Source organism: Chaetodon trifascialis, chromosome 11 (assembly GCF_039877785.1).
Source record: "Chaetodon trifascialis isolate fChaTrf1 chromosome 11, fChaTrf1.hap1, whole genome shotgun sequence".
Lineage (NCBI taxonomy): Eukaryota > Metazoa > Chordata > Actinopteri > Chaetodontiformes > Chaetodontidae > Chaetodon > Chaetodon trifascialis.
The window spans coordinates 13,181,330-13,194,391 of NC_092066.1; the positions used below are offsets into that span (position 1 = coordinate 13,181,330).

The following is a 13,062-nucleotide window of genomic DNA, read 5'->3' on the forward strand; positions in this document are numbered from 1 at the left end:
CATTTTGCGTGAGAAAAGCAGTCTGTGCTTCGTACTGTGCTCTGTGTTCTGCGTCCTTTTGAAGTGATTCTTTTCCTTTTAGGCTTCCCTGCCTTTAACACCTCTCGCTTCTCCACCATTTATTGTTTCCCTCCATTTCTTTTGATTCAAAATGTTTGTCTTCAAGCCGCGCCGCAATGATCCTTCACACCTTCGTCCTTCTTTGTTAATACGTTACACAGTATTACTGTGTAATTTTTCATTAATTGGCTTACTGTGAAAAGGAGCTCTCAGACACATGTCTTTTGATTACGAGTGTGCTATTCACATCCGGGGAGGGAGTGAATGAGGAAAGGGTAAGTCTAATAACCTGCCTGACAAAGAGACAATGGGTAAGACAGAAAAAGAGGATCTCTGTTTATTTTTTTCTAGAAATAGGACAAAAGGAAAATCATCAGAAGAGGGAATAAGAGAGGAATGAAGACAAATGGAGAAAAGATGAAAGTCAGCATTGAATAATAGAGATATTAACTTTGCATCAGTGCCAGAGACACCTGCATGCTGTCATCTGATTACTGTGCCAGTTTCATATAATACCTTGGCAACCTCTCTTCCCCTCTCTCTCTCTGTCTGTCTGTCTCTCTCTCTCTCCCTTCCTGTTTTTCTCCCCCCCCCCCATCTCTCTCTCCCTCTCTGTCTCTCCCTCCCTGTCTCTCTCTGTCTCTGTCTATACGTTCACCCACACACAGATAAGCAGATTTCCAGGGTGAAATTGGACGGGGATTCTGAGACAGACGTACAGTATTTCGTGCAGCTGTCTTTAGACTGTGGTAATTTTTAGTGCCCCGCTTTGATCTTGCATGTTTGAATATGAGCGCAGATGAGAGGCTGCACTCTCTGGCTTTCCTTGTGTAGTTAGATGTGGTTTTACAGTTACATTTGCTTTATTCATTTACTTCACTGAATAAGGCTGCCCCCCCCCAAAAAAAAATAAATAAATAAAAATAAGCCAAAAAACAAATAACAAAGCAAATAAAATCACACACATATATTTATTACTTTTCCATTTAATGGAATTACATTTCACTGTGATTTTTACCTTTTCTGACTACATGTGACAAATATATAAACTTGACTGGTTGATTGATTTGTAGTAGTGTGTTAATTGTGTAACCACAATTACAGAAGGTGATTTGGTTTGTCCGACTAATACTCAGTTCAAACAGAGCTTTATTGTGGCTCAGCCAGAGGGCCACTTTCATTTATTAGCTTACACAGTGCCGCTTGAATTGTGATCTTCCAGAGGGATAAAGTCAATAGCAGTAGATATGTGTGACGAACGTTCTGCAACTGTTCCCATTCAGACCCGCAAGGATCTTCATGAGGAAATACAAATTTTCAGCCATTATTTTCTTGTGCCACCTTTGCCAAAGTAAATATAATTAGTAGGATATGCATGCATGAATAGTCACAATTTATATAAATGCTGCTACTGTATGTCATACAAGTGGAATTTAAATGAGTTCAAGGCCAGGAGTTATAAATTGCCCCCCTCTGCTTGTGACTAGTAGCCATTATTCTTTTCAAAGCACGAAAGCGGGAGGGGAGCAGTTGGTTTACAAGTGCTGCCCATTTCACCCTCTGTCCTCACCAAGAGATGGAAGTGATCTCTTAATCTCCTCCTCCTCTTTTTTGTCTTTTTCTTTCACCCTCTCTAAATTTCTTCAGCCTTTTTTTTCTTTCTCTATCAGCTAAGGACATGTCATCAGTTTAATTGTGTGCTCACATTGTTTTCGCCATAACCTTTTCCACAGCTCGATAGTCTTAGGAGACACAAAACAAATTGTCAAACGAGGGGGGATCTCCTCTGAGTAAGCTCTACACAGTCTCAATACTAATGTCAGCCATTGTGTCTTTCAGCTGGATGGAGCTAGATTTCTCCTGGAATATCTTTCGGTGGTTTATTTATTTTACAAATTTGCTTTAAAAATGCTTGTGCTTCCAGAGAGCAAGGACAGGTCTGTTTATGTTAATGTAATGAAGAGGAGATTAAAAATGGACAAAGGGAGGATAGCAGAAGCACTTGGGCTTTCAAGGGCACTGATTTTTATAGATTCTTATTTAGATTGCTGAACTTGCTCCATAATACATATCACAGTGTGCTCTTATTGTGCTACTGGGATCAGAATAAGCTCTGGAAAGCAAGACTGTCCTTGTAGACGTCGTTTGAAGTCTCCCATATTTTCCATTGATGACCATCTTAGATCCCCACCCATCATCTCCCTTCTAGGCATGGACCCACCAAAAGAGATGACGGTATCAGATGTGACTGAAGACGCAGTGACTATCTCTTGGATCAGACCGCTGGCTCCATTTGAATACTATAAGCTGTCTTACCAGTCAGCCAGAGGTAGCATGTTCTTTACATACTACATCCATAATATTTCTGGTATTAGCAGACATGCCGACACACTGCATTTTCATGTTAGTTAAATGAACATGGCATTTCTTGTTGCAGGCCTCTCTGATGTAAGATATTTTCTAGCAGGGAACCTTGTTACATACCCCACTTTACCTAATTAATTGTAACATTTTATCAGTGAAATTTTAATGGAGTTTTAATTGAAAATTCTGGATTGATTAAATATTTACCCTGTGATGCAAAATGCACACCAGTTTGCCAGGCAGTGTTCCATGTACATGGAGAAATGCAAGATCAGAGTGGCGGCAGCAGTTCTGATGTCCGTCTCTGTCTGATGTCTTCCTGCAGGTCGAGTGGACAGCGTGGTGATTGACAGCGATGTGACCAACTACACCTTGTCCAGCTTGTTTCCTGCTACAGAATACGAGATCAGCCTCAACGCTGTCAGAGGGAGTCAGGAGAGCAAAGTGGTCAGCACCTCCGTCTTCACAGGTAGGAGCTGATAGGGAAACTTTATTAGTAGCGAATACAATAGAAGAGACAAGAGCAGAGCCAAACAAACTGCACCTGCACTGGCCTGATAATCAGCTGGGGGGTTGTTTTATTTTGTGTTGCTCTAACCAATCAGTACCAAGCGACTGTGCATCCACTGACGTCAATGTGGAAGCTTCAGTCGTCGCTTCTAGGAGCAGTTAACATTTATGATCCTGGGTTTGCTGTTGCTATTCATCATGAATGAAAGAATTGCAAATCATAGATGTGGGGGACAGTTTTAGAGGTCTGGCCCAGGCTACGTTGACATGGTGCAGAGACAGAAAACAAAATGCTGTCTCAGATCTCTTCTTGGGCCCGTTGTCAGCCACAGACTGAAGCAGGTTAGAGGAGAACATGCTGTGATCATTGGTCGGGGAAGCTGCCTCCTTCTAGGATTTCTTGGTTTAATCGCTTGTTATAACCCCGTCCACTTCAAGGCAAATGCACCCATTGTATGTGCAGTGTATTGCATTATACAGAGAGCTCTTTCTGTTATGTAGCCTAACCTCATTCATATTAATGTGTTTGATGAAATAATAGAAACAGCTGTAAGCAACACAATTCAACTGCATCACAAACCACAGTCTTCAATGATATGCGATCATAAAATTGAATCAGCACCTTATTAAAATATTATACTCTCGTGAAGGTAGGATTTTTTTGCAGAACTGTAGTATTGTTGTTGGCAACTGAGAGTGTGTTCCTTGGCTCAATGCTGTGATCCACTTTGGATCCACTTTGCTAATGTTCTGCTCTCGTACAACAGGAGATCGCACCGCATTAAAGCCACGTTCCTCACACTCCTTTGACTACGACTCTTTGATAAACGTCCCGCTGTGCGTGGGCGGCAGGGCCACAAAATGTTTATCATTTAAAATGATCGAAGACTTCCTCTTTCTCGGCTAGATCTCAGAACAGTTGTTACCACAACAATAACAGCTGCGCGCTGGGAGATGCGTGCTAAGAAGAGCAGCAGACTCGCACACGCGCGCGCACACACACACACACACAGAAGTGTAAGGGTACAGATGACATTGCAGGAGGTTCAATCTTTGCTGGTGCAACACATGAAGCTGTCCACTCTGTGACCCGGTAATTGGTAACCTACTCCCAAGTCCATCTTATTCTGCTCCCCCCACTCTCTTTGCTTCACCTCTATCCTTCTATATTGTTACACCTCTCCCTTCCCCTCCCATTCTTTCTCTCTCAGTATCCTTTCCTCTCTACCTCATCCCTTCTTTCCTTAATCTCCTCTCTCGGTGTCTCTCTCCTCCCGTTTCTTCCCAGTTCATCTTTATAGGTAGGAGCTCTCAAGCTCATGCTTTCAGACTCATAACTTAGCACTGAATCATGAGCAAAATCCTCTCTCACACACATGCAGGCACACACACATATGTAAATATGGGACACTGTTCTTCACTGTGAAAGAATTCCACTAACCTAAGATTAACACACTCCCCCAGTGCTGTATGCATAATCTACAGTTTGTGTGTGTGTGTGTGTGTGTGTGTGTGTGTGTGTGTGTGTGTGTGTGTGTGTGTGTGTGTGTGTGTGTGTGTGTGTGTGTGTGTGAGAGAGAGAGAGAGAGAGAGAGAGAGAGAGAGAGAGAGGGAGAGAGAAAGAAGAAAAAGCGAGAGAGCTAAAGAGAGCACGGGATAGGAGAGAGACGAGGAGAGCAGAAGGTGTGTTTGCATGCCAATGAGACCTGATTCACAAGGAGAGGCCAGGTTCAAGAATCCAACGAGGAAGAAAAAAAAAAGCAGCTAAAAGAGTCTCTTTCTCTCATTTTCGCTCTCCTTCTCATCTCTGTCTTGCTCTTCCCCTCCAATTCTTTACTATCAGCCCCATTTTTAACAGTCCCAGTGTACTTACAATGAGCAGAGCTGCTGGGGCTGTAATAGCCTGAAAAGAACATAACTCCAAAGTCAAGCTTGTTAGAAATGGTAAATAACGTTTTCCTCACTGCACAATGCCCAACCAGGGACATTTTAATACCGCTTTCAACAACAATACATAAACAGGGGATTTCAAATAGTAATCCAGCATTGCCTGGCCAAGTATGTAATGACTTGAATAACGCCGCAATTGCTACGTATTCACTTCTCTAATCAATTATTGTCAGAGGGGATGAAAAAGCAGGGAGCCATATTTAATTTTGCCAACACAGCAGGTAGTGCTAATATAAGATGAATTTGGGAGGGTCGACACTAAATGGACTATGTGAAGGCCTGTTTAATGGAGGGCGCTCTTTGGGAAAGTGTCAGGGCCCCGAGTGAAGTATCGCTCTTCCCAAAACTGTAAAGAGCCAGACCATTAAAGTCCCTCCTCACTTGTCTATTTTTTTTCTACTAGCTATCTCAAGAGAAGATAGATGAGGGAGGGTACATTTCTATTTTAAATGTATGCTTTTTTAAAATACCTCACAGAATTGCAATTTAAATTGAATTACAAAAAGATTATTTGAGGGGAGCCAACACAGAGAAAGTATAAAATTGAAAGAAACATATGGGTAAAGGGCATGACAGGCAGAGGAGCTGGCAAAAGAATAGCTGTAAAATAGAGACTGAGAGTAAGAGAGGAGAATAATTTAAGCGTCAACAGATATATAATACATAGAGATAATAAAATGAAGAGAGAGTGCATGGTTTTTGTCTCTGAAAAGCTTTTTCTCCTTGTCAAAACACAGCAAGGTTTGTTAGGGTTACTTGTCTTTGTCGTGCAGCAGCCTGCAGTTTTCAGAGAGCACTGTTTTGGCCCTTCTACACGTGTAAGAGTCTCAATGCGACATGTCTGCTCACAGTAAGTGCTACAAGAGACCACTTCCATTATGATCCATAAAAGGGGCATCACTGATCATTTCAACCAAGTGCTCTATTATTTTTCAGTAACATGTACAAAGGAACGGCACAGAAAGTTGTTTCTAACCGGTAAAGAGCAAATCTGCCACTAACTGCCAATTATGTGATAGTTAACAAGTAGTTCCTCAACAGTCGTAGCTCCAGAGTGCACACTCAGAGAAACTTATTTTAATGTCACACATTCACAATGTAAAATTAGCATTGAAAAGTATTCCTCTAGCTTTATGGCAGCACAGCTCACATGCAGCATGAAAGCACCTGATGCAGCGGGTAAAATGTTTTCAGCGCTGCTCCTGTAATTATAGGGTTAAATTTGACAACACATGCAAACAACCTGTTGTTTTTGCACAGCTTCCACTGTAATGCGAGGGGATGCAGAGATAGGAGAATAAAGTGGCCCTGTGTGTCTGCAGCAGTCTGGTCTACATAATGGCCACAGAGACAGCACAAACCAAATTGACTTCATGGCCAACCGTCACAGCTGGGGTGTCCCTAAAAATACCATATTCAGCAGATCAAAGTCAGTTAGAAACATTTTTCCTGAAATTTGTCTGACTTCTGATTCAGACATGTAATAGCACAATAGTAAAATGAAACACATTGACCTGAAGACTGAAAACTTATTTAAGTACGGACAGGTTTGCAAGTGTTCCCCTTAAACTGTAAAATATCCCGTCGGTGCAACCCTCCTGTGCCCAGTTTTCTTCAATAAAATCAAGGGCAGAATCAAAGCTGTTACCAGGCTTATAAACCGTATCAACATTTATTTTGTGCAAAATAAACTGCTGGATGTTGCCCAGTGAACATGGTTTTCAAACTGGTGCCTGTACACTTGGCCAAAAATGTTTTGCCGGAGAGGGAAAACCGCTCTGTATCTTTTTGATTTCTAAAAAGTTGGAACGTTTTCGTCTCTTTGATATTGAGTCTGTCAGTCAATAAACAATGTTGTGGTAGCTGACTGCGCTTATCAAAATCCAGCTCAATATATTTTAGCGAGTTCACAGTGCAGCACTCACCAGCGGCTCTGCACTGAATCACTCAGTTATGCTTTTAAGATGATCACATCGATATCTTAATCACTTTTATCAGGATCTTATCAGGACCTTCAAAGCTGAGCTGCTCTGTCAGTCTGTGAAGCTCACGTTAGCTAACGTTAGCTCAGCCACCAAAGATGAGACTTCGAGCTCTCAACCTGATCAGTGAGGCGATGTCTGATACCTTGAGCTTCATTTGTCAGACGTGACTTACCAAATATTATTCCACTTTTGATTTAATCATTTGAATAAATGTTATTTTAAGTACTGTGGTAATGAAGCCATGACTAAATGCTACAGTAAATGATCTTGTTTTCTAGATACAGATGAAGTTCTTTGAAGTTCACTTCAAACAAAATACTGTCTTTGTCAGTGGCACAGTTAAACCCTGGTGCTACAAAGGGGTCTATTTTTGATCCATATGGTTTGATGATCAGCCAAAAATCTCTTCTGTTTAGAGCAGTCAAAAAGCACACAAAGTTCTAGTCTAATATCAATTCTTGTATTATTTTTATATTATTTGTAGAGCTCATCGGGTGTACAGTTCTCACAATATTGTCTGTTGCCCTTCTTGGGCAATGACCCATAGAAAAGTACCACTTGGCCCATTTGACTCCTCAAAGACAGCCTTGGTAAACACTGTAATTAGCTTTAGAAGTGCTACAGCACTATGAATCCATTTTTCTTCCTTGTCTTACAGCTCTTATAACATTGTGGAAGGATCATACCAGTGTTTGCACATACTCTGTTGTGTTATTGACTCTTGCTCTGCAGTCAGTGTTGCAGTCTGTTACTGTTCAGTGGAAACAGGTTTTTACTGCAAGAGGTGGCCAAAAAGCACATGATCATGATCTGAATGTCCAGGCGTTCCTGTACTCCTGGGTAGATTTTGGCAATATAGTATGTGACTGCAGTGCTTTTAAGAAGCTGACACTCAAGGATTAATTGTGCCATGCATTGTGCCTGCACCACAGCCCCATACTAAAGTCCCAGAGCAGCCTTTGTTCCTTTTTTCCCTCAAACCTGTTCTCTTGTCCTGAATCCAAACATGATCTTAAGCATTGGAGCTTGACTTTCAGATAAAGATCCAAGTGCGAGCATGACGTAGTTGGCTCAAGCCTGTGATTCACCAGTGCAATCAGGAGATGGAGAGTGTTGATTGGATTATCGCTGGGCCTGATGAAGGAAGGATGACCTGTTTATTTTTTTCTTTTTTGGCCACCTCTACTCCATCTCCATTGCCAATCTAATTGACTTGGCAAGCCTCCATTAAATTCACTTAAACATTATTGCAATTAAAGTAACGATTTTAATCAGGTTTGTTCATCTCTCGTAGCGATAAGAAAGACTCAAACTCACTTCGGTGTGCTAATGAGCTCAATTCTTTTTTTATTCTGATGAGGGCAGGGCAATATTAATTACCTCATCTGGGCAGAGCATTGGAGCACATGCAGCGTTCTGTGTTCTCCTGCCACACTCTCTGCTGTGCTAAAATAACACGCCTGAGGAGAAATTGGGGTTGAAACACTGAGGTTAAAGGTATAATTAAATTCAAACTCAATTTTGGCATGTCCAGCAGTCTGAGAATGAAATTAGGAAGAGGGTGGGGAAACAGTAGGCTCAGGAGAATATCTGAGACTTTCTGCAGCCTTTTTTTACTGCATAATTTCTCTTTGATGTGTGTTAGAAATGAGGAAACAGTGATCAAAATGGCAAAGAGTGCCATTATTCATGCAAAGCTCTCCTGTGTCTGCGTTTCTACAATTTGCGACTCAGTTGTGGGTTGAATAATGGTTTTCCATCTAACAGCTCTCCATTCAAAATTGTTTAGCGTAATTGATAGTTTATGTCTCTTTGTGATTGTACCACAATTCACTGTGTACAATATGACAAGCTCTCTGCATGTGAAAGCAACTATCACCCAGCTCCCTAGTTTGTGTGAAAAATGCATGTAATTTTCACAAATACATGGGAAATGAGAGATTCAGACACATTGTGATTTCCCGAAACAGGTTTTTTTTGTGTGTTTTTTTTAATATTTTCTTTTTGCTGGGACCTAATTGAATGAGAAACCCTGCAGCAGTCAGCAGCTAAGGGCAAGTTAGGAGCTTTGTTGTGCGGTGAACCTTCACAGTTTTTATTAGTACACCTGAAGCATTTAGTCTATCAGTCAATTAGTCCATCAACACAAAAACTGAAACACAAAAAATTGTTGAATTGCTGCTTTTCCCTGTTTTATCATTGTAAGTTGAGCAAAAGACAAACTAAACCTTTGATAGTCTGACAAAACTGACATGTTTGCTGACATATTTGTGCTCATTTAGCCAACATGTTGAGTCATATTCCATCAGCTCCTTTGCTGCTAATCTTGATGGTCTCTCAAATGATATTACGCAGGCTGCTAGGAATCTAGTGGTTACATTTAATGCTAAGCTGTTTTGATGGTCAAGTGCTGTTCAGTCATGTTTCTTCCAGCTCAAGTTAATCTATCAAATTTGGTCATTTTTATCAATTGCCGATCTGCAAAATGTTGCACATGCTTTTATCTGTTCTCCGCTAGATTACTGCAGGGCGCTTTACTCAGGTATCAGCCAGGGCTTCCTCCACTGTCTCCACTTGGTACAGATCGCTGCTGCTCGACTGATTACTGTAACAAAGAGGCCTGGTCACATCTCCCCTGTGCCTGCCTCCCTACGCTGGCTCCCTGTTAGATTTCAAATTGATTTTTAAAAATGTATTGCTTACTTTTAAAGGCCTTAAATGGAGTTGCTCCCAATACATTTCTGATCTGCTGACCTGGTATGTGCTCTCTTAACCATTAAGATCTGTGGAGACTTGCTGGTTACTCCCAGGTCACAGTTTGTGACTGGGGGTGACTGAGCCTTTGCTATCAGAGCTCCCACGTTACAGAACTCTCTGCCCTCTGAACTCTTTTAAATCTAAACTTGAACCTTTTCTTTTTGCGAAAGCTTTTGGAAATGTTTGATATATTTTTATTTATACTGTTTTTAATTCCTATTTATTTGATCTTATTTACTGTTTTCATTTTAATGTCTTTATTTCCCTGCATTCATCTCCTTGAACTTTTCATCATTTTATCTGCCTTATCTGGTTTTATTTTATTATTATTATTATTTTATTACAAAAATTAAGTATTATTATTATTATTATTATTATTATTATTATTATTATTATTAGCTAAATGTCACTGTCCTGGAAACGGATCTCTTGAAAAGAGCCTGTTATTCAGAATCAGAATCAGAATCAGAATCAGAATGCCTTTATTAGTCCCCCAGAGAAGAAATTTCATTTCAGTTACATCCCATTCAGTTACATTGTCGTTGTTGTCGTCAATACTTTGGCTTACATTTCTGTTGTTTCTGTTTGTTTTCATCCTAGCTATGGACATGCCAGCTGAGTTGACAGCTCTCAACATCACTCCACAAGGAGCTCTGCTGAGGTGGAATCCTCCTCTCTCCAGCGTCGACAACTACGTGCTGACTCTCACCCACAACCAAGGTTAGTTGTTGAAATTGTCATCTACTGGGTGTCATTAATTTTCTGTTTATCAAACAATGAATGAATGGATGGATCAATTAACTACTACCAAAGGACAAGAGTTAGACTAATTAAGCCATATGAATAAAATCCTCAATGCCCTTTTGTCTGTGATGCTTCTTTTTCTGAAATGTCAAATGACTCCTGCAAGCAAGAAAAAGTCAGGTTATAACCTGTCCCTCACACACCACCACCGCTATAGTGTCCTCCTTACATTGGCTGCCTATTAATTTGTACAATACCCCAAGCATCACACATCATCTTTTTATCAATGTTTTTGTCTGTATGCGTTATGTTTATGTTTCATGTAACCTTGGTTATAAAAGCCACTCTTCAAGTGAATGTTTACTTATCAGTGTATTATTGACAAAACCTCTTAACCACTCTGCATAATTAAATGATTGAAATCTTTACATCATAGTGCTGACTCAAGCAAGATCCGACTGCAGAGTGTAAGCATAATGAGTAGATTTGTTTGAGGCCATTCAGGTGCAGCATGCGTAGTTGTGACAGGCTTTCAATGTGATCCTTCGAGGCAATATGGATCCATTTGTCTTGCTTTCAGAACAGTTCATTATGCTTGGTTGAACTAGTAAGCCTTGAAACATTGTAGCCACAAACACTGCTGTTTTTACACAGCATATGTTTCTACCGCAGCCCAGTGCTTTGCTGTCTGACAGCCATATCCAGATAGGTAAAAGATAACCATATTGCTCCTCTGAGAGACAATTTATAACATGCTCCCTGAACCAAGTGGATGACGGCCAAGTTACAGTTGGTGGACCAGCCACGGATAGGAAGCTACTTGACACGCTGCTAGAGTGATGGAATATGAAAGTCTGAGAAGTTTCAAAGGCATCATATTTTTCAAACAAACAAACATCACCAAGTGTTGGCAGTCATTAGCCTCTGCAAAGCACATATTTTAAATTCACCAGTCAAATGTTTAACACTTGATCTCAACCATTATTTTCTCCCCTGGTTTTTATAAACTGGCTGTAAAAAATGTCATGGGAAGCATATTTCTCTCATTTGCACATGACCTCACTGACTAAGCCATGCCTTGAGTTATCCAGAGAAATCTGTATTACTCAGCTCTTGGAGTCAATGTGTAAATTACACCCTGACTGACTGGACGGCAGCCAGATCATCTCAGTTACAGAGACGGCATCTCATTCTGGACACATATTTGGAAACCAGCCCCCACCAGGGTTTGGAGCAGTGCAGTGTACGTTGTGGACAAATTCCCTTGAGTGTCAGTGAATTAAATCAAGGTCAATAAATATGTTTAATATATTTAGTTGAGGATTGTCCTGCATTACAGAATAGATTTTTATTGGCAACCACACATACTCATATAAAATCCAATCCATCGTGGTGTCAGTCAGTCAAACGACATATAAAATAGATTAATAGTGTAACATTGGAAATATATGGTGGTCCATATCCTCACTAGCATCACTCTCACTGATACTTTAACATATGATACAGCTTTCATCATTATTACAATAGATTAAAACTTTGATACTACAGCAGTGATGTTAAATGTCTTTTCTAGTCAAAGTCTTGTGCTGATGTTACGCAATTCTTTTTTTCATCAGTAATTTTTCACAGTCCATTCAGAGGCAGTTTCTTATGACTGAATATGCAGATTGATAATTGAATGGTAATTTATTCGAATTCACCCTGTTTAAATTGGTTAGACAGATGTATTAGTCATGAAAATACCTTCTAATGACTCTTGGAATATGCATTTCGATAAGATCAGTGTTGAAGAATGTTCTCTCAGCCTTGTATTTCAGGTATATTACAGAGTACTCAGTCATATTTTAGAGCAAAAGACATTTGTAATGTGGCTCATTTTTTTCAGAGTTGCACCCGAAAGCACCATTAGGGGAGAAATCCTTTTAAGAGATACAATGTAATGCAATCTGTTTAGACCAAACTACAAACTAAAAATACTAAACTCTCATACTAAAACTGTATGCTGTAGATGCAGTAAACACATAAATATGTGAGTGTCTTACTTCTGTTTTCCAGTGACAGCTGATACTTTCCTTGTGGAAGGCAACAAGCAGGAGCACCAGCTGTCCAACCTTAAACCAAGCACCAGCTACTCTGTAGCCCTCTACGCCACCAAAGGACCCCTCACCAGCGGCACCGTCATCACCAACCTCCAAACACGTACGTGTTCATTTTATTCTGCTGGTGTTGATACATGGTGACTCAGTGGGAAGCACTGGCCCCCCCCACACCAGGGGGGTTTCCCCCTGGTGTTCGGTTTCATTCACACCAAAATCATATATTTGTGTTAAATAGGAATTGTCCTGCCATTGTCCTTGTCCTTGTTCTTGAAGCTTTATCTTTAGATTAGTAGTAGTTTTTTGTCTGAGGGCCTTACGGCTTGTTCCATTGGACGGGTCTAATTTCTGGTCTTTGAGGCTTTAGCATGCTTTATTTGATGGTGATGTTTCAGGTGCTAAACATAGTTTGTAATTTTGTCCCATATTTATCAGCACAGGTGTTAAGTTTTTGTTATTAATCTGGGTCATTTTGCCGAACACTTTTGGAAGATTTCAGCTTTTCCTACATAGTGTATCCTTTAAAAACCTTTGATCCTTTCTCTCTGTGTCACACTCATTATGCAGTCACATATGTCAGAGGGGTCAGTATCTTT

At 40.4% G+C, this 13,062-nt stretch overlaps 1 protein-coding gene across 4 annotated transcripts in view; it reads left to right on the top strand.

Annotated features, from left to right (window-relative positions):
• Window positions 1-13,062, top strand: part of tnr (tenascin R (restrictin, janusin)) — a 160,715-nt gene that overhangs the window by 126,354 nt on the left and 21,299 nt on the right. For all 4 annotated transcript variants that reach the window (XM_070973327.1, XM_070973329.1, XM_070973328.1 and 1 more), the window contains 4 exons: window positions 2,270-2,389; window positions 2,750-2,893; window positions 10,227-10,346; window positions 12,426-12,569. In XM_070973327.1, coding sequence (XP_070829428.1) covers window positions 2,270-2,389; window positions 2,750-2,893; window positions 10,227-10,346; window positions 12,426-12,569 — 528 coding nt within the window. The remainder of the gene's footprint in view (window positions 1-2,269; window positions 2,390-2,749; window positions 2,894-10,226; window positions 10,347-12,425; window positions 12,570-13,062) is intronic.